The 27,180-nt window shown below is 43.3% G+C and overlaps 1 protein-coding gene across 1 annotated transcript in view; it reads right to left on the bottom strand.

Moving 5' to 3' along the window:
• Window positions 1-27,002, bottom strand: part of ska1 (spindle and kinetochore associated complex subunit 1) — a 32,586-nt gene extending 5,584 nt beyond the window's left edge. Inside the window, exons 1-5 of the mRNA XM_078420551.1 lie at window positions 26,932-27,002; window positions 11,295-11,408; window positions 10,662-10,786; window positions 8,576-8,670; window positions 4,938-5,072 (exon numbers count right to left, since the gene is read on the bottom strand). Of these exons, the coding sequence (XP_078276677.1) occupies window positions 4,938-5,072; window positions 8,576-8,670; window positions 10,662-10,786; window positions 11,295-11,376 (437 nt within the window). The 5' untranslated portion in view covers window positions 11,377-11,408; window positions 26,932-27,002. The remainder of the gene's footprint in view (window positions 1-4,937; window positions 5,073-8,575; window positions 8,671-10,661; window positions 10,787-11,294; window positions 11,409-26,931) is intronic.
• Window positions 27,003-27,180: the final 178 nt, after the last annotated feature.

Below are 27,180 nucleotides of genomic sequence, written 5' to 3'. Positions count from 1 at the left end.
ATCTAGTTCAAGTGACAAGAGGTAGATTTAAAGTAACAGTAATAGATTACTAGATAAAAACATTTGCACATTAAGTTGTGCAATCAAGGACAGGAATATACAAAATCTATTTGAAACTCTTAATATATATTAAAACAGCATCTAACATTTTTCATTTTGTTTTCACAAAGTAATAGCATTACTGATCTTGTTCCTTCCATCTTGTCCAACCTAATAATATATTCCTTTATTCGTCCCACACCGGGGAAATTTACATGGATTTAAATGGATTGAATTAGATATTTACTTTTTTTTTTGTTCATTTATTTATTTTTCAGAAAGTGGGCATTGCTGGTTTGGTCAGTATTTATTGCCCAACCTCAATCTCTCTTGAGTCAATGGTAGTGGGCTAGTGGGTAGTGGGCTGCCATTGTGGACTACCACAATGCTGCTGGTAAGAAAGCCCCAGCATTCAGACACATTGACCAAAAATACATTTGGTACACTTGCCATGTCTAAAATCAGTACCACTGTTGGATGGTTCATAATATTAAGCGTAATAATATTCTGATGATGTTTGGGCAAAGGATTGTTTCCATTAACTGGACCTCAGGAGAAAAAAAAACACTGAACACTCTCCCATTCAAAAATAATTATTTTAATAATTTTATCTGCACAAGACATGATATTGAAATAAATCTGAATTAACAGCTTGCATTTTATGGACTTTTCCTGGAAGCGTAGGCCTCCTAAGAACAAATACTGGAAATATTTCATTTTAATCCATTCCTTGTAATCTTTCAGTGTACGTGCATGACAAAGTACTTTGGAATAAAATTTCACTTCAACATCTTTTCACGATTTAAACGACAAATGTTAATTGAGCTATTCATCAAATTACAGCTTTCTGGTAAAAGGTGAGGTATTAGCAGTTTTCAAACACCTTCACAGCAATTCAGTAGATTTTAATAACATCAGTTCCATCCATTCTACATGGAAGTATTGATGAGCTTTTTCTAACTCATCTCACATTAATAAAAATCGAGCAATTTTAAGACTTGAGGCACCCAAAATGATGCCAAAGCCAGGCAATTCTTACCTGGTCAAACTTTCAACCAGAATAACTCCCTTCCACCACAATCCTCTGTTTTCTATGAGTAACCCAGTTCTGAATCGAAACAACCAAGTCACCAGACAGAAGCTCACCTGCTGTCCCTGCTGTCCCTGCTAAAGTGGCCCTGATCAACGCAAGATCCCTACAGAACAAGACCTTCATCCTCAACGACTTCTTCACCACCCGTGGATTGGACTTCTTACTGCTCACAGAATCCTGGCTTAACCCTGGTGAGCTTGCTCCACTCGTGGAACTCTGTCCTGATGACTGTAACTTCTTCACCTCGCCTAGGCTCTCCGGACGCGGTGGGGGCTTAGCCACTGTGTTTAAGAAACATTTCAACTGCCGCCTCCTGAACGCTGATCATTTCTCCAGTTTCGAGGTGCAACTAATTAAAGTAGGCCTAGCCTATCCCCTCTTAATTGTTCTTGTGTATCGCCCACCAAAAATGCATAAGGACTTCATCACCCAATTTGCTGATCTGATTTCTAGCATTTTGCCCAAATTTGACCGGATCATGATTCTTGGTGACTTTAATATTCATGTTTGCTGTCCCACTAAGCCTCTTGTGAGTGAATTTATGCACCTGGTTGAGTCCTTCAATCTGACTCTTCACACCACGGGACCCACTCACAAGTTAGGCCATACTCTCGACCTAGTGTTATCGTCCGGATTCCCAATCAACAACATTGAAACTACTGAAGCCTGTCTATCGGACCACAGCGCTATCATTTTTGACGCAACTCTGCCTTTATCTCCCGCAAAATCTAATCTCCCTGTTCGCTACTCCCGCGACATAAATTCATTGACTGCCAGTAAATTCTCCGAGGCTCTCACAGCTGCCCCCAACATCTGCACTATTGAGGCCTCTCCCCCCCATCTCAGCACTGAAGATCTCGCCTCTTTATTTAATATCACTTGCTCTTCCATCCTGGATTCTATCGCTCCCCTTAAAATGAAAAAGCCTAAGCCCAAAGGTCGGCCGTGGCTCAATGACACCACCAAAGCCCTAAGAAGGGAGTGCAGAAAATCAGAAAGGAGGTGGAAATGTGACAAGCTTCAAATTTCCTTCGAAATTCTGAGAAACAATCTTCTCAAATACCAGGAAGCAGTAAAGTCTGCTAGAGCACAATACTTCTCCGACCTTATTTCCAAAAACTCTCATAACTCCAAGGTCCTATTTAGAACAATTACCTCTGTCATATGTCCCGCCCCCAGTACCAGCTTAGTTGGGTCCCCTGCTAAGTGCGAAGAATTTGCTAAATTTTTCACCAACAAAGTTGAGAACATTAGAATGAACATTTCCCATCCCACACGTGACCTAGCTGTCTCACTAGTCTGTTCATCTAAATTGGACTGCTTCCAACCCGTCACTCTATCCTCCCTTGCAAAGCTTGTCTCCGCTATGAAACCTGCAACCTGCCCCCTAGATCCTGCCCCCACTGCCCTTCTGAAGGATGTCATTGCAATAGCCGGTCCCAGCATCCTCTCTATTATCAACAGTTCTCTGGCCACTGGCACTGTTCCAACCAGTTTCAAGCACGCGGTGGTCCAGCCCCTACTGAAAAAACCTAACCTAGACCCCACCTTGCCTAGCAACTACAGACCCATTTCCAAACTGCCATTCCTGTCAAAAGTCCTTGAAAAGGCAATTCTAAACCAATTAGTGCCCTACCTGCACCAATACACCATCCTGGAAAGTTTCCAGTCAGGTTTCAGAGCCCACCACAGCACAGAGTCTGCCTTGTTGAAGGTACACAACGACCTGCTTCTCGCCATCGACACCGGCGACTGTGCAATCCTGCTCCTTCTCGACCTCAGCGCAGCGTTTGATACAGTGGACCACACCATCCTTATTGACCGTCTCCGGTACGCGGTTGGCATTGATGGCACTGCCCTGAGCTGGTTCGCTTCGTACCTCAAAGATAGGAGTTTCGCCATCAACATAGGCAGTTATTCCTCTGCTCCAGCTAGCCTCTCCTGCGGAGTTCCACAAGGCTCCATCCTAGGCCCCATTCTCTTCTCTCTATACATGCTCCCCCTTGGCCAAATCATTCAAAGGCACGGCATTTCTTTCCACTGCTATGCCGATGACACTCAGCTTTACCTCCCCCTGAAACCCAACAACCAGTCAAATTTAAACAGCCTCTTACACTGCCTTGAGGACATAAAATGTTGGATGGCACAGAACTTCCTCCAATTAAATGAGAGCAAGTCTGAGGTCATCCTATTCGGCCCCCCCGACTCCATCAAATCGATAACAGGCAGTCTTGGAAGTCTATCCTGCCTAGTCAAACCGCATGTCAAAAACCTCGGCATGATATTTGACTCTGCATTAAAATTTGATAAGCAAGTCAACGCTGTGGTAAAAGCCAGCTTCTTCCAACTTCGAACCATAGCTAAAATCAAACCTTTCCTCCAATTCGACGACACAGAAAAAATCATTCACGCTTTCATTTCCTCCCGCCTAGACTTCTGCAACTCCCTATACACTGGGATCAGCCAATCTTCCCTGTCCCGCCTGCAACTGGTCCAAAACGCCGCAGCGAGACTCCTGACGGGTACCCGTAAAAGGGACCACATCACCCCGATTCTGGCCTCTCTCCACTGGCTCCCTGTACGGTACAGAATCAACTTCAAGCTCCTCCTATTCACGTATAAAGCCCTAAATGGACATTCCCCCCCCCACATCAAAAATCTAACCCCCCTCTCTAACTCCAGGTCCCTCAGGTCGGCCGACTTGGGGCTACTCACTATCCCGCGGTCTAGGCTTAAGCTCAGGGGTGACCGCGCTTTTGCGGTTGCAGCTCCTAGACTGTGGAACAGCATCCCTCTCCCCATCAGAACTGCCCCCTCCATCGACTCCTTTAAGTCCAGGCTTAAAACCTATTTCTACTCCCTAGCGTTTGAGGCTCATTGAGGAGGCGCTGTGAACTGTTTGCGTGCTACTGTATGTTTCATTTTTTTTCCTTAGTACCTAATCAGATGTACAGCACTTTGGTCAACGTGGGTTGTTTTTAAATGTGCTATACAAATAAAATTGACTTGACTTGACTTAATCTTCTGGATCAGCCTACCATGAGGGACTTTATCAAATGACTTACTAAAATCCATGTAGACATCATCTTTGTTATCTCCTCGAAAACTCGATCACATTTGTAAGATGCGACCTAACACAGACAAAGCAATGTTGATCATCTCTAATTAGCCCATTCTCTTCCAAAACACAGGGAATCCTAGCACTAATGACCAGAATTGCAACAGGCTTAGTATCCTGCAGTACCACCACCTTGTTGCCAGTCATGTGCACATCTATCACTACACCAGAAAAAATAGATAGGAAAGGAATGGAGGCAGCAGGTTGGTTCCAAGACGGTTTAGCTTTCCCCAACTTGCACTTGAATTGGATAGCGTACCAGATTACGTCAGAGTACCATTTGATGCCAACCACACCGATGGGTCTGGAATCACACATTCACCAAACTGAGTAAGGATGGGAGATATTTTTATCTGAATTGGGATATGTGGATTCTGTTTAAAAAGAAAACAAGAGTTTTGTGGTCATCATTAATGATAACTTTTCACTTCAAATTTGATGGCTTGAATTTAAATCCCCTAATAGCACAATGGAATTCTCAATCGCACCTCAAGGAACATCACCAGAAAAATACCTAGTCTTATGCATGAAAAGACAAGAAAATATCTCAAAAGACTGACCGTTGACAGTAGAAGCATCAGCAAAGAATATTCAGTACAGTGCATTTTGTGCAATTCCCAGAAACCTTGGGTTATAAATCGATCCTCTGTAAAAATTGTTACAGGCCAGAAAAGATTAAAAACTCACCCAGGAACGTGGTTAAATTCCTCCATTAAAAGAAACTCTATTTCACGAGCAGAATGCTTAGGCTTGGCAGGTTTTTCTTCAGGTGGAGGTTGAACAGGATCCCATTTAACCTTGTCATCTTGTGGATCTGCTGTACTGGAAATACATGAATTATTCAGCAAATGTTAAAATACTAATCATATAAAAAGAGACCCAAAAAATTAGGGTCCTAATTTTTCCTAAGTATTCAAATTTAAAAAGCATCAAGTTAACAAAATATTTAACTACTCGTTTATGATTATTTCGTTGTCAGTTATCAACCGATAGTGTTCACGTAATCATATTTTATTTAAAAGCTTAACATCTTTAATTTTCCTATTTTAAACTTAAGCATCTCTGCCTGAAATATTCAATAAAGATTGTGCCTCAAGTTATCCAATCTCTACTACTCTTAATTGGTAATAAATAGGAAGCCAACTTGGAAACTTTGGAAATACTTGGTGCTTGAAGCCTTGGTGGAGATGGTTGTCTATTAGGTCCTCAAAACTTAGGCAGCTAGAGGATGGAAGCCATATATGTGGAAAGGATTGTGAAATTTGTCTCACATGTGAAAAATGACTCACTTTTCCCTCTATCAATTTATTTTGAGAGCGAATGTTCTCAGGTAAAGTTATACTCTACAATATTGTCTACAATATAGATGGGATGGTTCAGCATTTATTGTCCATCCTAAGTTAACTATTGAGTGGCTCACTAAGCTATTTCAAAGACAAAAGTGATTCGTATTAATAAGCTTGGCAGCCACAGGCAAGGACAATTTTCTTCCCTGAAGTTGGGGTTTTATAAAAATCTGTTAATTTACTGGTCGCCCTAGTCTTTTTCCAAGATTTATTCAAACTTCAAAATTTAAATTTCTCAACTGCCTGTGCTAGGTTTTGTACTCTGGGACCTCCAGATACTTACTGTTCCAGTAACTTAACCACATTACTGTAATCAATTCAATTGTCAAACTTACACAAAATGTTAGAAACCAATGTAGATGATTAATGCAACGGTGCTACAGATTCAATTTATCAAATGACTCAAATTTATGGGTTGAGGCATCGTCATTCTATTTGTCATTCATTAACCACCTGATACTTTTCAACAAACAATTAACGTAAGTGTCAGAAAGCTGGCAAATAATGAAATCAGAAAATGAGACGAGATTCATTCTACTTAGAAGTCAACAATATTACAATTCATGAGAAAGGATTGAAAATCCTAGAGCATCTCAAAATATTTTTTACAATGTAGTCAGCATTCTAGATGTGGAAACATCATAGAAAGTCTATTTATGGATAAAAGGTAATGGACATTTATATGTTTCAGTGATGCTGAGTGAGGAATAAATATTACCTGGGATTCCACATCTAGTACTTCTATGGCTTGAAATGTTAAATGATTACTTTAGAGATACAGTAAAATTTGAGTTACCATACAGCCATACTAAGTGAAAAGCAACAAGACACACAACCACATAAAAGTTAACATAAACATCCATCACAGTGGATTCCACATTCCTCACTGTGATGGAAGGCAATAAAGTTCAATTTTCTTCCTCTTGTTCTCCCGCGGTCGGGGCAGTCAAACCATCCGCAGATCAAAGCTCCCGCAGCAGATGATCGAAGCCCCCGTCAGGGCGGTTGAAACTCTTGCGCCGGGGCGGTTGAAACTCTCTCCTCAGCATGGAGCTCCCGAGTCGGCCTCTTACCAGAGACTGCGGGCAGAATGTACAAACTCCTTACAGACAGCACCCGTAGTCAAGATCAAACTCGGGTCTCTGGTGCTGTAAGGCAGCAACTCTAACGCTGCACCACTCCAACTTTATTAGCCCAAGCTAAATGTTACTTAAATCCTGCTTTGGACAAGTAAGAAATGATTCAACACCTAGCCAACAGGTAAAGCAGGTTACACTCAGCAAGTCAGGTAGCATCTGCAGAAATAGAAAGTGATAATATTGCAGATTAAAGACCTGAAATGAGAACAGAAATGCTAGCCGTTTCTCTTTCCACAGATTCTGCCTGCCGATTTATGCTAAGGATGTATTCCCAAATCTACATCGTAGCAGTCCTTATGCTTTTATTTTCAATATTCTGTGTAGCTGTAACATTATATTTTCTGCTGTTTCTTTTCTCTTTTGCACTACTTGTATTCACGGATGAATGATTAGCCTGAATTGTATGAACACAGAACAATTCAACACAGAAATAGCCCATTCAGCCCACAATGTTTGCCCCAAACATGCCTAGTTAAAAGGGACCTCATCTGTCTGTACATGATCCATATCTCTATTCCCTGCATTTCCAAGTGCCTATCCAAAAGCCTCTCAAACACAACTTTCACATCTGCAAGAAAAAAATTCAATGTATCTTGGCATATGCGACAATAATAAATCAATACCAATACTTACTGAATATTTCCAGCACTTTGTTTTTATTTCCAATTTCGAGCACCTGAATTTTTTTAATTGACTGAAATCCCTTATCCTTGCCTGTCACATCAAATTCACAGTGAGTGGACCATCCTTAATTAGCCCTTTGAAACAGCCTAGTGATTCAGCTCAATATCAATAAGTAATAGGCAATAAATGTTCCCCTTGCTCATGGCTCCCATGCTGTAAATAAGTGGAAAAACAAATCTAAGGGGTCTAGTTAGGACTTACAACTTTACAAAAAGATCTGGATCGAAAAGTGAGTTGGCCAAAGACTGCCAAATGAAATTTAACTCTTTGACAACTGTGAGGCGATACATTTTGGCAAGTCCAACCAGAGCAGGACTTACACAATAAATGTAGGGACCTTGATAGTGTAAGAGCAGAGAAACCTAGGGGGCACAGGTATACCGTTCCCTGAAAGCACTGACCCAGGAAGACAGGGCGGCAAAATCAGTATTTGGCAAGCTTGCCTTCATCAATAAGACGATTGCATACAGGAGTTGGGTGATGTCATGTCACAATTGTACAAGAAGTTGGCGAGACCACATTCACGTTTTTGCACTGTTCTGGTGGCCCTGCTATAGGATCGACATCATTAAGCTGGAAAGATTGCAGAAAAGATTCACCAGGATGTTACCAGAACACAAGAATGAGTTATAAGGAGAGGCTGGGTCTTTTTTCCCTGGCGTGGAGGAGGCCGAGAGATGACGTGTAAAAGAAAAATCTATGAGAGGCACAAAATGAATGGTCGCAGTCTTTATCGCAGGATACAGAGGAGTTCAGAAATCGAGGGCATAGGTTTAAGGTTTAAGAGACCTCGAGAAGGCAATTTCTTCAGAGTAGCAATCGGTCGAGACGTAACATTTGCAATGGCATGTTCACTTGATCACAATAATTCACAAAGTGCAATTATTATTAAATTAAACTCCTGGAATTCTAATAGTAATACAAACATCGGCATGAAATTTCAGCATTACCAAACAGAATCTATTGGCATTTTCTCAAGCAGTGAAAGTACTAAGAACAGGAGACTATGTAATAAATGTTGTTTTCCATTCTGAGAGGGAAGAACATTGAAGGTAGTTTCTTTTTGGACTGTCAGTACAGTTGTATTGCAAAAATGGTACACAGAGTTTATCTTATATCACATGGACAATTCTTGGTCGAGATCATTTCGGCTTACCTGCTTGGTGCAGCTTTCTTTGGAAGATGGGCTGGAATATTTTCCAATAAATTATGTGCTATTTCAGAATTTTTCTGGACAGAATTCTTTAGGTCCTAGAAAAAATAAATTAGGAAGTCAAATCTAACAACACAGAACAGCACAGCACAGGAACAGGCCTTTCAGCTCACAAAGTTTGTGCAGAACATGATACTAAATTAAACTCATCCCAGCCGACACAGGGTTAATATCCCTCCAACTGGAGCCTGGAAAGGGTTCCTGTGATGTGGAAGGCATCCTGCCTGGTTCCTGCACCAGAGGTCCCGTCCCAGCTCCTCCAATGACTGCAGACCGTTGGCACTGAACTCACACATTTTGAAGTCCCTGGAGAGGCTGGTGCTCACTCACCTGTGGACCCCTGGTTAAACCCTACCTGGACCCCCTGCAGTTCGCTTACCAAACAAAAGTGGGGGTTGAGGACACCATTATCCACCTGCTCTATCATTCCATGCTCACCTGGATAAACCAAGAAGCACTGCGAGTCTTTTTTTTAACCTGCAGTTCCAGGTATCCACCATTCTCTTTTTTTCTCTGAGCTTAAAGCTATGCCCTGCTGTATTTGTCCTTTGCTTACTGGGATGAGCAATCAGCAGATGCTTTACTGGCAAAGTAATCTTTTACAGCGTAAGCAAGAATCAAAAATTCATTTTCAGGATGTTGAAGATATTTGACATAATATATTAATATATTCCTTTATTTGTCCCACACCGGGGAAATTTGTAGTGTTACAGCAGCAAAGCGGATAGCAAGAGACATTCATTATAAATAAAAATAAGGGTAAGGATAAATTGTCATAATTTACTGTGTTATTCCTTTACTGTTACTGTTGACTGGTCTGCACACAGGAAAATACAAATGTATTCACTTTGGTAGGAAGAATATATATTTGGAATCTGATAAAAACTATTCAATGTTGGCATAAAGGAGGATGATGGCTCAAAGAATGAACATGTAGGTTTTGACAAGCAACTCAGAAAGCCAGTGGTATAGACTGGCATTCTTTGTAGCAAAGGCAACTGATTAATTACTATGTTCTTCTAGTCTGAACATACATGTGCACACTTTAAAGATATCTATCGGAGCTGCATGCTGCTGTCCAGGAACCTGGAATGAACCCTTGCCCTCTGCTAGTGCCTCCATAGCGATGTTAATGTGATTTCCTCACCACTTGATTCAGTATGGAGTGATTGATATCAAAATGTGCATCAGCAGCCTTTGAGGATCACGGCGGGAATGAACAGTGCGACATAAAAAGAACATGCATTGTATTCTCCTACTCTCTTCACCTTTCCCACTCAGGTCCAATAGTATGTGATACATGCTAAATTCAATCAATTTGAAACAGTCCACAGCACAAAGCTGTTTATTTGCGTGTACGTTTATACTCCAAACATACAATCCGTTCATCTAAAAACCCATGTACCATTTGTTGTGCGAATTGCTTGCTATACCCTGTGTGCAAAAGCAGAATTACATTCTATCAATGTCTCGAATCGCTTGGTGTGGCATGCTTACCATCACCATTATTAATATCATGCCACGGGCCTAATCCCAATTCAAACAAAAGAACACATCCAGTATGTCTAAAAATTAGAAGATAACATCGTACAGCTATAACATACGATTGCACGTGTGTCTCAGAGTTTTTGACTTAACATTCAACAGATCGTAAACAGCGAAGGCTTGGCAAACTTCCTCGTCCGCAATAAAATCAGAGCACAGCACAAGACCTGGCATCAGTAAGCAGCGTTTTTTTTAAATCGCAGTTCCCTTATTTAACTCCAATTATAAAACACATTTAAGTAACTTTAACTTTCAATGTCACCTCACAAGTCTGTAAGCTCCACTACCTGGAAGAGACAACAGTAGCGAGCAAGTGGAAACAGCACCATTTCCTACATTTCAACCAAGTAACACATGAGTTGTAATTATTTGTTCATTATTGTCAAGTCAAAATCCTGGAGATGCCCACCTTACAGAACTGAAGGAATGGTTTTAATTTGTGATAAAAATTAATTGCTTTGGCAAATAGAATACAAAACCTTACCTTAAGGGATTTCATTTCAGTTTGCTGTCGCAGTATCTGTGTTTGAAATGTATCTAAACTATTCTGAATGCTAGCTAATTCCAGTCCAATCTTCTGAAGCGTTGTTGTAAGGGAAGGGTCATTACCTGATAAAAATATTTACAAGCATATTTTAATGTAGAGTGTAAGAGTAAAAGAATAATTTCTCATTACAAAACTTAAGATCCAACAAAATCAACTTCATTCGCCAAGGACAAAGTTAAAAATGAGGAGGGGGCATGATAAGGCAAAGACAGAATAAGCACAGAATTGTAGTTAACATAGAAGGGAATTCAAAACATAAATTGCAAACACCAGCCTCATCCAGAAAATTAAAAAAAATACTCAGGTCAATAAGTATCTAATGGAGAATTGTGTGACCTTAATACCCTAGTTCTTTTATTTTCCAGATGGCTATTTGCTTGCATCATTTCTGACAAAGTAATCTATCTCTACAACGTCTTTAAACTATGCGAGTCACAATTTGTGACTCACAAAATCAAATCTTTCTGTAAATCAACCCATCTACTTGTTAGGTTTTAAAGCTATATTGACCAGTAACTTTCAGAAATGAATAAGTAGCTAAAATAGCCCAAGTAGATTCATTTAGCTTACCCATGCTCTTCAGCTGCAGTGATCTTTTGATGGAAGATATCTTATCGTTCAGCTGCAGTGATACATCTTCCAAAGATGTCATCTTCACAAAATGAGTATGAAATCCAAGATAATCTAACAATATTAGGAGTGCATTGTATAGATTAGTGAATTGAATAGCCTTCAAAGCAAGCCTTGAACTTTTTCCTAAAACCTGTTCACAGAAAGCAAGCCTTGTAGACCATGGGCCGAGGTGCCTTTTCATTTTATGTCATGACCAACATCCCATATCTACCTGTATTTATAACATATTGTGTAAAAATATTATAGAAATTATATCTGAAACTCGTCAAGAACGAACCCTGCACATATTTTTAAAATATGGAATGAACCTCCAAAAGCTTGTCAATTTTCCAAGTAGTAATTATCCAATCAAAGCACGTTTGTCATAGATCAATCATGCGCTTTGTTTCAGGCTAGCTAGGCAGGGAGCCCACTGGGATCATGGCGGAGAGCATTTTGTCTATCTTCGGTTTGAACCAGCATCTGCCAGATAGACGAAATACTCTCCGCCATGATCCCAGTCGGCTCCCTGCCTAGCTAGCCTGAAACAAAGCGCATGAGTGGTCAATTGGCATCCGACTCAATGTCAAACGTGCTTTGATTGGATAATTACTAATTTGGAAAATTGACAAGCTTTTGGAGGTTTATTCCATATTTTAAAAATATGTGCAGGGTTCGTTCTTGACGAGTTTCAGATATAATTGTGCTTCCTACACACCAGCACAAGGGAAGATGGTTGTGGTGACTGGAGGTCATCTCAGCCACAGAACATCTCTGCAGGAGTTCCTTAGCTTCGTGTCCAGTGCTCAGCCACATTCAGCTGCTTCATCAATTACCTTTCTTCAGTCGTAAGGTCAGAAGGAATGATGTGCGTTGATGATTGCACAATGTTCAGCACCATTTGTGACTCCACAGATACTGAAGCCATTCTACGTCCAAATGCCGAAAGACCTGAACCATGTCTAACAATAGGCTGATAGGCGGCAAATAAGATTCACCCGCACAAGTGCCAGGCTGTGACAATAACAAACGAAAAAAATCCAACTATCATCGCCTTTCACTGGGATTTACTTAACCAAATCCGCAATATAGATATCTGGAGATTATCATTAACCAGAAACTGAACTAGATTAGCTGTTTACACAAAGTGGCTAAAAAAGCATGTTTGGGGCTAGTAATCTTGCAGCAAGCAGGGTGGTATGGTGGTGCAGCAGTAGAGTTGCTGCCTTACAGCATTTGCACTGCCAGAGACCCAGGTTCAATCCCAACAACGGGTACTGTCTGTATGGGGTTTGTACATTCTCCCCGTGACCTGCGTAGGTTTTCTCCGAGATCTTTGGATCCTTCCCACACTCCAAAGACATACAGGTTTGTAGGTTAATTGGCTTGATATAAATGTAAATTGTCCCTAGTGTGTGTAGGGTGGTGTTGAGGAGCGGGTATCGCTGGTCGGTGCGGTCTCGGTGGGCCGAAGAGCCTGTTTTCACACTGTATCTCTAAACTAAACTAAACTAAAGCAAGCAACTCCCCTCCTAACTCCCCAAAACCTGTCCCCCATCAACAAAGCTCAAGTCAGGAGCGTGGTGTAATACTCTCCATTTGTCCAGATGAGCACATCTTCAACAATACTCAAGGGCCTTGATACTAAACAGGACACAGTGGTTCTCTTAATTGACACCTATTCACATTCATCCACTCACCCCACCCCTGACAGAGTGGCAGCAGTTTGCACCATCTAAACAAAGGATGCTCTGGAGCAAGTCAGAATTCTCTCTCTCGGCTCCCGGAAAGCCGCAGAGAAGCCGGGACTGGAGCAGTCCAGAGCGGGGTCTCGCGGATCGACAGAGCCTGCGGCTGACTTTTTCAAATTAGCTTAATTAGTGTGCAACTTTTTTCACTGACGAGTTATGAATTCTTCTCAATGATTTTTTAACCTAAATCTGTGCCAAATTTCAAGTAGATACCAGAGATGAGTCACGAAAGTCAAAAACTAGACACATTTTCAATGTTGGGCCCGCGGTCTATTGTTGACTAGGTCTATTTGCTGCCTATCAGGAAATGCCCATGGCAGAGTGGCCATCTCCTTTGATACTGTACCAGTTCCCCCAGATTTAATGAAATGAACTTGGTGTGATGGAAAAATTTAAGCTCATCTCCAAAGCAATTGCAGATGTATGGATACCAGAACAGTATCGTGATTGCTTGTTCTTTAAAATAATAGGGTCCGGGTTGAATGCATGTTAATCCCATCTTCCTGCAAGGCAGGATGCAGTAATTCTAAAACAATGAACAAATTGTATTTTCATAGTAGTAACATTACACAGATATGTTCAAAATAAATCTCTAATACAAAAATAACCCTAACTTTCTTTGAATCACAATGGAAAGGTTTGCAGGGATAGGAACAGTAAATTGTTCGCCAACTGCATACCTTCACCTTTGGCTTTAAATATCTTTTTTAATGTAATCTATTGTTTAAAAATGTCAACATTATCTACAAACATCACACCTATCCTTCTATCTAGATCAGCTTAGATTTTGCAAGGAAGCATTAAGAGACTTTCTAACCTCACAGCCAGTCACTAACTTATGGACTTTTGTAGAAACAGGGAACTATAGACGCTACATTAAGATTTTTAGAAGAGAAACTAAAATGATACACCAATTCAAAATAAACACTTCATCGCAGGCTTAACACTTCTTGCAATAAATGGATATTATTCAATCCAAAATCAAAACAAAGGTGTGCCTGGCACCCTGGCCATTCCCTCTTCTCCCATCAGGCAAAAAGGTATAGAAGTGTGAAAACACACATCTCCAGATTAAGGAGCAGTTTCCTTCCAGCTGTTATCAGGCAACTGAATCATCCTACTACAACCAGAGCAGTCCTGAACTACTATCTGCCTCGTTGGTGACCCTCAGACCAACTTTGATCGGACTTAGATGCAAAATGATGAAGTAACTCAGTGGGATGTGACCGATGTGAGAGGGGAGGTAAATACAGAAGTTAAAGTGTTGTACTTAAATGCGCGTAGTATAAAAAATAAAGTGGATGAGCTTGAGGCTCAGTTAGTCATGGGCAAGTATGATGTTGTAGGGATCACTGAGACATGGCTACAAGAGGACCAGGGCTGGGAACTGAATATTCAGGGGTACACAACGTATAGAAAAGACAGACAGGTGGGCAGAGGGGGTGGGGTTGCTCTGCTGGTAAGGAATGATATTCATTCCCTTGCAAGGGGTGACATAGAATCAGGAGATGATGAATCAGTATGGATAGAAATGAGGAATTGTAAGGGTAAAAAGACCCTAATGGGAGTTATCTATAGGCCCCCAAACAGTAGCCTCGACATAGAGTGCAAGTTGAATCAGGAGATAAAATTGGCGTGTCACAAATGTAATGCTACGGTGGTTATGGGAGATTTCAACATGCAGGTAGACTGGGAAAATCAGGTTGGAAATGGACCCCAGGAAAGAGAGTTTGTAGAGTGCCTTCGAGATGGATTCTTAGAACAGCTTGTACTGGAGCCTACCAGGGAGAAGGCAATTCTGGATTTAGTGTTGTGTAATGATCCTGATCTGATAAGGGGACTAGAGGTAAAAGAGCCATTAGGAGGCAGTGATCACAACATGATAAGTTTTACTCTGCAAATGGAAAGGCAGAAGGGAAAATCGGAAGTGTCAGTATTACAGTATAGCAAAGGGGATTACAGAGGCATGAGGTAGGAGCTGGCCAAAATTGACTGGAAGGAGGCCCTAGCAGGGAAGACGGTAGAACAGCAATGGCAGGTATTCAAAGTCAAAGTCAAAGTCAATTTTATTGTCAATCCTCAGCCAGTTTACACAGACAGAAAATCGAAATACCGTTTCCCACAATCCCGAGGAACAAAGTGCATAAAACTAAGTTAAAATTAAAAAGGCACAGCAAACAACAATCAACATAAAATATAGTCACTTCAAATGCGTTTAAAAAAAGTGTCTGGTGCTGGATGTGCGTGTGTGTGGGGTGTTAAAGTCCAGGTCCAATGGGGGCAGGGGAGAGAGGAGGAAGGGAGGGGAGAGAGTTCAGCATCCTGACAGCCTGGTGGAAAAAACTGTTCTTTAGTCGGGTGGTGCTCGACCTCAGGCTGCGAAACCTTCTCCCTGAAGGCAGGAGGGTGAAGAGGCTGTTGGAGGGGTGGGAGGGGTCACCCACAATGCTCAATGCTTTGCGGGTGAGGCGGGTGGTGTAAAGGACCAGGAGTGTTGGGAGTGAGGCGCCAGTGATCCTCTCAGCAGTGTTCACTATACGCTGCAGGGTCTTGCGGCTGGAGGCTGTGCAGCTGCCGAACCACACAGTGATGCAGCTGCTGAGGATGCTCTCGATGGCGCCTCGGTAAAAAGTGTACATGATGGGGGTGGGCGCTCCCGCTCTCTTCAGTTTGTGGAGGAAGTAGAGGCGCTGCTGGGCTTTCTTGGCGATGGACGTGATGTTGTTGCTCCAGGAGAGATCCTCGGTGATGTTCACCCCCAGGAATTTGGTGCTGCTCACCTGCTCCACAGCAGCACCATTGATGGTCAGTGGGTGGGGGTGTTGGGTGTGCGTTCTCCTGAAGTCGACAACAATCTCCTTTGTTTTCTCCACATTCAGGAAGAGATTGTTGTCTGTGCACCACGCGGCCAGCTGGTCCACCTCCTTCCTGTAGTGGGTCTCGTCGTTGTTGCTGATGAGACCCACCACTGTTGTGTCATCCGCAAACTTGACGAAGTGGTTGGAGCTGTAGGTGGGTGTGCAGTCGTGGGTCAGCAAGGTGAAGAGCAGGGGGCTTAGCACACATCCTTGTGGGGCACTCGTACTCAGCGTGATGGTGTCCGATGTGTTGCTGCCGACCCGTACAGACTGGGGTCTGGCAGTGAGGAAGTCCAGCAGCCAGTTGCAGAGAAGGGGGCTGAGGCCCAGATTTGTTAGTTTACAAACCAGCTGCTGGGGGATGATGGTGTTGAATGCTGAGCTAAAGTCTATGAACAGCATCCTAACATATGAGTTTTTAGTGTCCAAGTGGGTGAGGGCTGGGTGTAGAGCAGAGGAGATGGCATCCTCAGTGGACCGCTTAGCTCGATATGCAAACTGAAACGGGTCCAGGGAGGGGGGGAGGTTGGATCTGATCTGCTTCATGACCAGCCTCTCGAAGCACTTCATGATGGTTGAAGTATTCCTGGGAATAATGCAGAGGTTGCAGGATCAATTTATCCCAAAGAGGCGGAAAGACTCCAAGGGGAGTAAGAGACACCTGTGGCTGACAAGGGAAGTCAAGGACAGCATAAAAATTAAGGAGAGGAAGTATAACATAGCAAAGAGAAATGGGAAGACAGAGGATTGGGACTCTTTTAAAGAGCAACAAAAGTTAACTAAAAAGGCAATACGGGGAGAAAAGATGAGGTACGAGGGTAAACTAGCCAATAATATAAAGGAGGATAGCAAAAGTTTTTTTAGGTACGTGAAGAGGAAAAAAATAGTCAAGGCAAATGTGGGTCCCTTGAAGACCGAAGCAGGGGAATTTATTATGGGGAACAAAGAAATGGCAGACGAGTTAAACCGTTACTTTGGATCTGTCTTTACTGAGGAAGATACACAAAATCTCCCAAATGTTCTAGGGGCCGGAGAACCTAGGGTGATGGAGGAACTGAAGGAAATCCACATTAGGCAGGAAATGGTTTTGGGTAGACTGATGGGACTGAAGGCTGATAAATCCCCAGGGCCTGATGGTCTGCATCCCAGGGTGCTTAAGGAGGTGGCTCTAGAAATAGTGGAAGCATTGGAGATCATTTTTCAATGTTCTATAGATTCAGGATCAGTTCCTGTGGATTGGAGGATAGCAAATGTTATCCCACTTTTTAAGAAAGGAGGGAGAGAGAAAACGGGTAATTATAGACCAGTTAGTCTGACATCAGTGGTGGGGAAGATGCTGGAGTCAATTATAAAAGACGAAATTGCTGAGCATTTGGATAGCAGTAACAGGATCATTCCGAGTCAGCATGGATTTACGAAGGGGAAATCATGCTTGACAAATCTACTGGAATTTTTTGAGGATGTAACTAGGAAAATTGACAGGGGAGAGTCGGTGGGTGTGGTGTACCTCGACTTTCAGAAAGCCTTCGACAAGGTCCCACATAGGAGATTAGTGGGCAAAATTAGAGCACATGGTATTGGGGGTGGGGTACTGACATGGATAGAAAATTGGTTGACAGACAGAAAGCAAAGAGTGGGGATAAATGGGTCCCTTTCGGAATGGCAGGCAGTGACCAGTGGGGTACCGCAAGGTTCGGTGCTGGGACCCCAGCTATTTACAATATACATTAATGACTTAGATGAAGGGATTAAAAGTACCATTAGCAAATTTGCAGATGATACTAAGCTGGGGGGTAGTGTGAATTGTGAGGAAGATGCAATAAGGCTGCAGGGTGACTTGGACAGGTTGTGTGAGTGGGCGGATACATGGCAGATGCAGTTTAATGTAGATAAGTGTGAGGTTATTCACTTTGGAAGTAAGAATAGAAAGGCAGATTATTATCTGAATGGTGTCAAGTTAGGAAGAGGGGATGTTCAACGAGATCTGGGTGTCCTAGTGCATCAGTCACTGAAAGGAAGCATGCAGGTACAGCAGGCAGTGAAGAAAGCCAATGAAATGTTGGCCTTCGTAACAAGAGGAGTTGAGTATAGGAGCAAAGAGGTCCTTCTACAGTTGTACCGGGCCCTGGTGAGACCGCACCTGGAGTACTGTGTGCAGATTTGGTCTCCAAATTTGAGGAAGGATATTCTTGCTATTGAGGGCATGCAGCATAGGTTCACTAGGTTAATTCCCGGAATGGCGGGACTGTCGTATGTTGAAAGGCTGGAGCAATTAGGCTTGTATACACTGGAATTTAGAAGGATGAGGGGGGATCTTATTGAAACATATAAGATAATTAGGGGATTGGACACATTAGAGGCAGGATACATGTTCCCAATGTTGGGGGAGTCCAGAACAAGGGGCCACAGTTTAAGAATAAGGGGTAGGCCATTTAGAACGGAGATGAGGAAGAACTTTTTCAGTCAGAGTGGTGAAGGTGTGGAATTCTCTGCCTCAGAAGGCAGTGGAGGCCAGTTCGTTGGATGTTTTCAAGAGAGAGCTGGATAGAGCTCTTAAGGATAGCGGAGTGAGGGGGTATGGGGAGAAGGCAGGAACGGGGTACTGATTGAGAGTGATCAGCCATGATCGCATTGAATGGCGGTGCTGGCTCGAAGGGCTGAATGGCCTGCTCCTGCACCTATTGTCTATTGTCTGGAGAGAAGGAATGGGTTTTGATCGGATTTTAATGGCTTTAGCGTGCACTAAACGTTAGTCCCTTATCATTTTTCCTCACATTGTGAATGGCTCAATTACAATCATGTATTGTTTTTCTGCTGACTGGTTAGCACGCAACAAAAGCGTTTCACTGTACCTCGTGACGATAAAATAAAATAAACTGAATCCCTGTGTCGGACGGAACTGCACATGCTGGTTTAAACCAAAGATGGACTCAAAATGCTGGTGTAACTCAGCGGGACAGGCAGCATCTCTAGATAGAAGGAACGGGTGAGTTTCAGTTTAGTTTAGAGATACAGCGCCGATCAGCAGTCCCCACATATTATCACTATCCTACACACACTAGGAACAAATTTTTTTACAGTTACCAAGCCTTTTATTTGGTGTAGGAGGAAACCTAAGATCTCAGAGAAAACCCAAGCAGGTCACAGGGAGAACGTACAAACTCCATACAGACAGCACCCATAGTCGGGATCAAACCCGATCTCTGGCGCTGCAAGCGCTGTAAAGGCAGCAACTCTACCGCTGTGCCACCGTGCCTGCCTTCTTCAGACAGAAAATCACAGGAAAGGGAAACGAGATATAGACAATGATGTAGCAAGATTTAGAACAAATGAAAGATTGTGACCTTCTCCTAGCTAACAATGATCTATTCTACGTGTACGAGCTATTTACATTTAAATTAGTTACTGTCATTATATTATGGCCATGTTTTCTGTCTTTTTTGTATGCTTGTGGGTGTGATTTGATATGTAATGGGGAGTGTCTACATCTGAGGAGGCTAGCATAGCCACAGAAATTGGGGGTCAGTTTAGTTTCAGAAGATGGAGAGAATACAGTTTTTCACCACATCAGCCACACAACCACAACCACACTGTGACAACTACACAGTTGACTGTATTGTTTGAAGAAACATAGAAAATAGGTGCAGGAGGAGGCCATTCGGCCCTTCGAGCCAGCACCACAATTCATTGTGATCATGGCTGATCATCCACAATCAAAAACCCGTGCCTGCCTTCTCCCCATACCCCTCAATTCCACTAGCCCCTAGAGCTCTATCTAACTCTCTCTTAAATCAATCCAGTGATTTGGCCTCCACTGCCCTCTGTGGCAGAGAGTTCCACAAATTCACAACTCTGGGTGAAAAAGATCCTTCTCACCTCAGTTTTAAATGGCCTCCCCTTTATTCTAAGACTGTGGCCCCTGGTTCTGGACTCCCCCAACATTGGGAACATTTTTCCTGCATCTAGCTTGTCCAGTCCGTTTATAATTTTATATGTCTCTATAAGATCCCCTCTCATCCTTCTAAACTCCAGCAAATACAAGCCCAGTCTTTTCAATCTTTCCTCATATGACAGTCCCGCCATCCCAGGGATCAATCTCACGAACCTACTCTGCACTGCCTCAATTACAAGGATGTCCTTCCTCAAATTAGGAGCCCAAAACTGTACACAATACTCCAGATGTGGTCTTACTGAAGAAACAGTTGATAAGAACAAAAAGTTATAAATTACTCTTTTGATTTGTGCTACTTTAATAAAGACCAATTAATCAAAAAACAACATTTGGAAGATTCAATAGACAATATTGTTTTTGTTATCTCTGAGTGAGGTGAGTGCATAAGCTATAACTCCACCCCATCTCCGAGCAGTAATGGCTATCAAAGTTGGACTTTGAGAAGGTATAGAAACTGCCATTACATCTAAGTAAAAAACTGTATTCTCTCCATCCTCCGAGACGAAACTGACCCCCATTCTCTGTGGCTGCGCTAGCCTCCTCAGATGTAGACACTCCCCATTACGTATCAAATCACACCCACAAGCATGCAAAAAAGACAGAAACTAGAAATAATAAACATGGCCATAACATAATGTGTAACTAATTTAAGCATAAATGGCTCCTACACTACATCTCCCTTGATCTCCATCCCCTTTGTCTTGTTTTCACACCTCTGAATGGTCTAGATTCGAAACGTCACCCATTCCTTCTCTCCAGAGCCACTGTCTGTCCCGCTGAGTTACTCCAGTTTTTTGTGTCTATCTTCGGTTTAAACCAGCGTCTGCAGTCTCTTCCTACTACGCATTCAGTCTGAAGAAAGGTCTCGACCCGAACGAAACGTCACCCAGTCCTTCTCTCCAGCGTAGGTTTACTAGGTTAATTCCCAGAATGGCAGGACTGTCATATGTTGAAAGACTGGAGCGACTAGGCTTGTATACACTGGAATTTAGAAGGAATGAGAGGAGATCTTATCGAAACATATAAGATTATTAAGGGGCTGGACATGTTAGAGGCAGGAAACATGTTCCCAATGTCAAGTCGAGTCAAGTCAAGTTTATTTGTCACATACACATACACGATGTGCAGTGAAATGAAAGTGGCAATGCCTGCGGATTGTGCACAAAAAAGAATTACAGTTACAGCATATAAATAAAGTTAATATAGAGAAGACAAAATTTAGTCCCTGGAGTTATAAAAGTTAACAGTCCTGATGGCCTGTGGGAAGAAACTCCGTCTCATCCTCTCCGTTTTCACAGCGTGACAGCAGAGGCGTTTGCCTGACAGTAGCATCTGGAACAGTCCGTTGCTGGGGTGGCAGGGGTCCCTCATAATCTTGCTTGCTCTGGATCTGCACCTCCTGATGTATAGGTCCTGCAGGGGGGCGAGTGTAGTTCCCATGGTGCGTACCAGACTGTTGTTGGGGGAGTCCAGAACAAGGGGCCACAGCTTAAGAATAAGGGGTAGGCCATTTAGAACTGAGATGAGGAAAACCTTTTTCAGTCAGAGTTGTGAATCTGTGGAATTCTCTGCCTCAGAAGGCAGTGGAGGCCAATTCTCTGAATGCATTCAAGAGAGAGCTAGATAGAGCTCTTAAGGATAGCGGAGTCAGGGGGTATGGGGAGAAGGCGGGAACGGGGTACTGATTGAGAATGATCAGCCATGATCACATTGAATGGCGGTGCTGGCTCGAAGGGCCGAAGGGCCGAATGGCCTCCTCCTGCACCTATTGTCTATTGTCCAGAGATGCTGCCTGTCCCGCTGAGTTACTCCAGCATTTTGTGTCTACCCCCCGGGGTTGTGAGCAGCCTAAGAAGCGAACTGGATCCTTCCTCACCCTCCTCCTCCGGGCACAAAGCCGGACGGCATCGAAGGCCCCTTCTTGCCTCTGTCTGCTCGGCGAGGCCAGCTCAAAATAGCTTTGGGAGGGGGAAATAAAAATCGCAGCAGCATCGCCACGACATGAACATGCTGTTACATATGCTACATATTCATTGTAGCAGTCCCAACCTCCTGCACTACTTTGTATCAGGCACACTCACCACACACACACACACACTGTGATTAGGTATGTAAGCACTTTTCAGTATCACTACGCCACACAGGCAAGGAGCTGAATAAAGGAGTAAATTAAGGCAACTGAAACAACCTGAATTGTGTCGTTATTATCAGGACATCAAACCCGAAGACACAACATGGTGGCAGCGGTGACTTTCGAGTAAAAACCCGCGCTATTGTGAATCGCTATTGTGAATTAGGAACAGCGGCTGCAGAGAAATTGATTTTTTTTGTGCACCCGCCTAACAACACAAGATGGCGGCCTCCACAGCAGCAATGAGCCTCCACCCTACGATGAACTGGGACGCCGATGATGTGGTGGAGGCGTTCAAGAAATTCAAACAAAAGAGCCAGCTGGCATTTAAAAGCTTCCTGAAAGGAACTGCAGATGAAGAGAAGGTCAGTTATATTTTACTATGGCTCGGGGAGAAGGGTCTAGACATTTTTAACAGTTGGAGCTTAACAGAGCCTGACTGCAATAATCCGGGAATAGTCCTTGAAAGGTTTGCGAACCATATGGAGCCCAAATCAAACCACAGAATCCATCGGTATGAGTTCCAAGGGCTAAGACAAGACCCACAAGAAACAACCGACACTTTCCTTTCGAGACTAAGGAACGTGGCCAAGAAATGCAGATTTGGTGATGAAGATGACAGAATTGTCGACCAGCTAATATGGGGGTGCGCCCACCAAGAGGTCCAAAAGTCCCTAATAGGGAAAGACACCCTCAACCTAAAAGACGCCGTAGATGCTGCCAGAGCTTTCGAAGCCACAAGGAAACAAATGTCCTCCCTCTGCCTTCAAGTTGGCTCATCTCAGAGCAGCACCAGAGTGAATATAGACGCTCTCTCAAAACGTGACCCTGGCTCCACCTTAAAGGCTCCAAAGCAGACATTTTCTAGGCATGCAAACAAACAAGCAAGCCAAAGAAGCTGCTGGAACTGCGGTACAGAGCATGCATTTGATGATCGCAGGGCGTGCCCAGCATACGGGACTACCTGCAACTCATGTGGGAGGCCTAACCACTGGAAGAAAATGTGTAGGTCAACAAAATCATACAGCACCAAGCCAAAGCAGCAATGGTCAAAGAACGATAGAAATACGAGAAGGAAACAAATACACGCACACGTCCAACAGGAAGAGGAGATAACCTCAGATACCTCTGAGGAAGAATTCCTTTCCGTTGGGACCATTGACGTCCACGAAATGGGAAACAGCAAAACACATAGCAACAGAGAGGAAGCATATACTATAATACAACTACAGAAAAAAGTGGGAAAGAAAAGAACAACGATTAATCTAAGGCTCAAAATTGATACTGGAGCCCAGAGCAATATCTTACCAGTCAATCTTTACGGAAAGATATTCCCTGAACACATGACAAAAGATGGCAGCGTCAGGAAAGGAATCCTTGGAAGTAGCGATGTAGTCCTAGCTGCATACGGAGGTTCCATAATCCCACAGCTAGGCAAAATAATCATAGCAGGAACATACAAAGGGAAAGAAGTGAAATGCCCCTTCTTCATCACTAAATCGAAAGGACCTGCTATTCTCGGCCTGAACACGTGCCAAAGACTGAAGATTGTGTCAATCAACTATGAAATCAAGACAAACTCCTGCAGAATTGACAGAAACATACCCATCAAAAACCGGCCGCCCATCAGGAACAAAGAAGAATTGATGGACATGTACCCAGAGTGTTTTGACGATACCGTTGGTTGTTTTGAGGAATACGAATACCATATCACAGTAGACCCCAGTGTGAAGCCAGTGATCCACCCACCCCGCCGTGTTCCCCTTGAACTGAAAGAGAGGCTAAGGGAACAACTAAACGAAATGGAAGAAAAGGGCATCATCACAGCAATAACTAAACCAACTGATTGGGTAAATTCAATTGTTATCAAAGAAAAGCCAAACGGAAAACTAAGGATATGCCTTGATCCCAGGGATCTGAACAATGCATTGAAGCGCGACCATTATCCAACTCCAACCCTTGAAGAGATCACACCCGCACTAGCCGGTTCCAAGGTGTTCAGCAAGCTGGATGCTAGCAATGGATATTGGAACGTCAAAATAGACCGGAAGTCATCAATGCTCACCACTTTCAACACGCCATTTGGCAGATTCAGATTCAACAGGCTCCCATTCGGGCTGAAGGTGAGTCAAGATGTCTTCCAGCGGAAAATAGATGAAACATACAAAGGCTGTAAAGGGGCAATCGGGATAGCAGATGATATCCAAGTATACGGCAGAGATGAAAACACGCATGATTACAACCTCCATGAGGCTATGGAAAAAACTCGAAGAGCCGGCATAAAGCTCAATGCAGACAAATGCATAATCAAAGAAAGGGAGTGCAAATTCTTTGGACTGATTTACTCTGCAGAAGGAGTGAAACCGGACCCTACAAAAGTGGATGCTATCAACCACATGGAGGAACCCAAAGACAAGAAACAGTTAAGAAGTTTCCTAGGGCTCATACAATACATGGGAGTCTTCATACCTAAGCTTGCTAATCATACAGCAAATCTCCGTGAATTGATGAAAGACGACGCTGAATTTGATTGGTGTGCTTCACATAGCCAAGATTTTGGGAAATTAAAACAACTCATCAGCAAAGAAACGATCCTGCAGTACTATGACAGACAGAAACCTGTAACACTCCAAGTTGATGCCTCCATGAGAGGAGTTGGAGCAGTACTGATACAAAATGGCCGACCTATTGCGTATGCATCCAAAGCACTCACTCCTACAGAATCAAGGTACGCAAACATAGAGAGAGAACTCTTAGCAGTAGTCTATGGCTGCGAGAAATTTCACACTTACCTATATGGAAGGTATTTCGACATCGAAACAGACCACCGCCCTCTAGAACAAATCGGAAAAAAAAACCTCACCAAAGCACCAGCCAGACTACAGAGACTATTACTGAGGCTACAGAGCTACGACTACAACATCAGATACAAGCCAGGAAAAGACCTGCTGCTAGCTGACGCCCTATCCAGACTATCAACACATGACAAACAAGAGATGGAAGGGCTGAGCATAAAGATCCACCACATTGTGAGTGTGACAAGCGTGAAGCTGGAACAGATTAAAGAGGAAACAGCCAGAGATGAAGAACTCCAGCTCCTCACCCAAATGGTAATACAGGGGTGGCCAGAAAAGAGACAACAAGTTCAGCCTATCCTCCGCGAATACTGGACCATCCGTGATGATATTTCGGTAGAGAATGGAGTCCTGCTGGCCGGATCACGAATCATCATACCCAAGTCCATGAAAAAAGAAATCCTCGAAAAGATCCACCAAGGACACTTAGGAATGGAAAAGTGCAGACTCCGTGCTAAATCCGCTGTGTACTGGATAGGCATGTACAAGGACATAGAAAAGCTGGTATCTACATGCCACATATGCCAAAAATACAGGAATTCACAACAGAAGGAGGAAATGACACCCAGTGATATCCCAAGCCGGCCATGGCAAACCATCGGAGCAGACCTGTTCACAGAGAACCAGCAATGGTATTTGATTATGGCCTGCTACTACTCCAAATTCCCATTTGTGAGAAACATAAAGGACTTGAAAGCTAAAACAATTGTGTCAATTGTTAGAGGGTTGTTTGCAGAGCAAGGAATACCTGAGCAGATCGTATGTGACAATGGAACCCAATTCACATCTCGGGAATTCAGAGAGCTGGCCACCGAATACGGGTTCAAAATCACAACATCTTCACCACATTACCCAAAGGGCCATGGGTTTATTGAAAGGCAAGTACAGACAGCCAAGAAAATACTAATAAAATGCCGAGAGGCAAAGGAGGATCCAAACCTGGCACTATTATCCTTACGGGCAACTCCACTAAAGGCTGACATGAAGTCTCCTGCAGAAATGCTAAATGGCAGGAAATACAAAACCACCCTGCCAAGCAAAATCCAACCCCCTATCGACCAAGAAGAAACAAGGGCAAAATTGGCAGCTGCCCAGGAGGAGGGGCTGAAACAATACAACAAAAATGCACAGTACTTGCCTGAACTATTTCAAGGCCAAAACGTACATGCTCAGGATCCAATAACAAAGAAATGGACCCCAGCACAAATCACCAGTAGGGCTGGAACCCCAAAATCATATATCATAGAGACAGAACCGGGCAGGCAGTTGAGACGAAACAGAATTCACATCCGCCCGACACCTGAAATGTCAACACCTGCAACTTCAAAGACAACACCAGCAACTCCTAGGACACCACCCACAGCAACAGCAACACCTGCCATTGATGACAACACATTCTCACAAACTGCTACCAGTGAGTTATATAGTCAACCAGCACCAACCAATGGCCAGGAAACGACTCAACAAGTCACCAATACATCGAGTGCAACACTGCAGGCAACAACCAGATCTACTAGATCCAGGAGCAACATCTTACCCCCAGCGCGTTATCGCTAGCACTGGAAGGGACAAGTCACAAGTCACGCCAAGACATGACTCTTGACTGGCTACGCACTACCTGAAAGAAAACAAGCTGCCATTATATATTTTGTTGTGTAGTATAGTAGAAAGCAGAATGCCATGAATGTGGGCAGAATAATCCCACGGTATCTGCTACAGGATTGCCACCCTCGCTCTGGAAATCCTCTAGTGTCACTAACTTTTATTCTTTTCTTTTGAGAAGGGGGGATGTTACATATGCTACATATTCATTGTAGCAGTCCCAACCTCCTGCACTACTTTGTATCAGGCACACTCACCACACACACACACACACTGTGATTAGGTATGTAAGCACTTTTCAGTATCACTACGCCACACAGGCAAGGAGCTGAATAAAGGAGTAAATTAAGGCAACTGAAACAACCTGAATTGTGTCGTTATTATCAGGACATCAAACCCGAAGACACAACACATGCAATGGCGTTTTCGATGCCATAAAGACTCACCGCTCGCAGCGGCGTCAGCCACTGTTCGCCCAAGAGGCGCCGCGTGACCAACGACTCCGCTCCTTTGAACGTTTCCCTCCGTGTCGAGCGCGATCTCGCGAGAGCCCTACCCCTACCCCTTCCCCCCCCCCCCGCTCCCGGATCCTCCTCCATTGGCTCTCGCGTCACCATGGAAACCAATGACAGATCATTTATTAAAAAAACACACATTTTAATTAACCATTACAAATAAATTAATTAAAAGCACCG

This window comes from Rhinoraja longicauda, chromosome 1 (assembly GCF_053455715.1).
Source record: "Rhinoraja longicauda isolate Sanriku21f chromosome 1, sRhiLon1.1, whole genome shotgun sequence".
Taxonomy (NCBI): Eukaryota; Metazoa; Chordata; class Chondrichthyes; order Rajiformes; family Arhynchobatidae; genus Rhinoraja; species Rhinoraja longicauda.
Note: the sequence above shows the minus strand (reverse complement) of the source record. Positions and strands in the feature narration are given on the sequence as shown.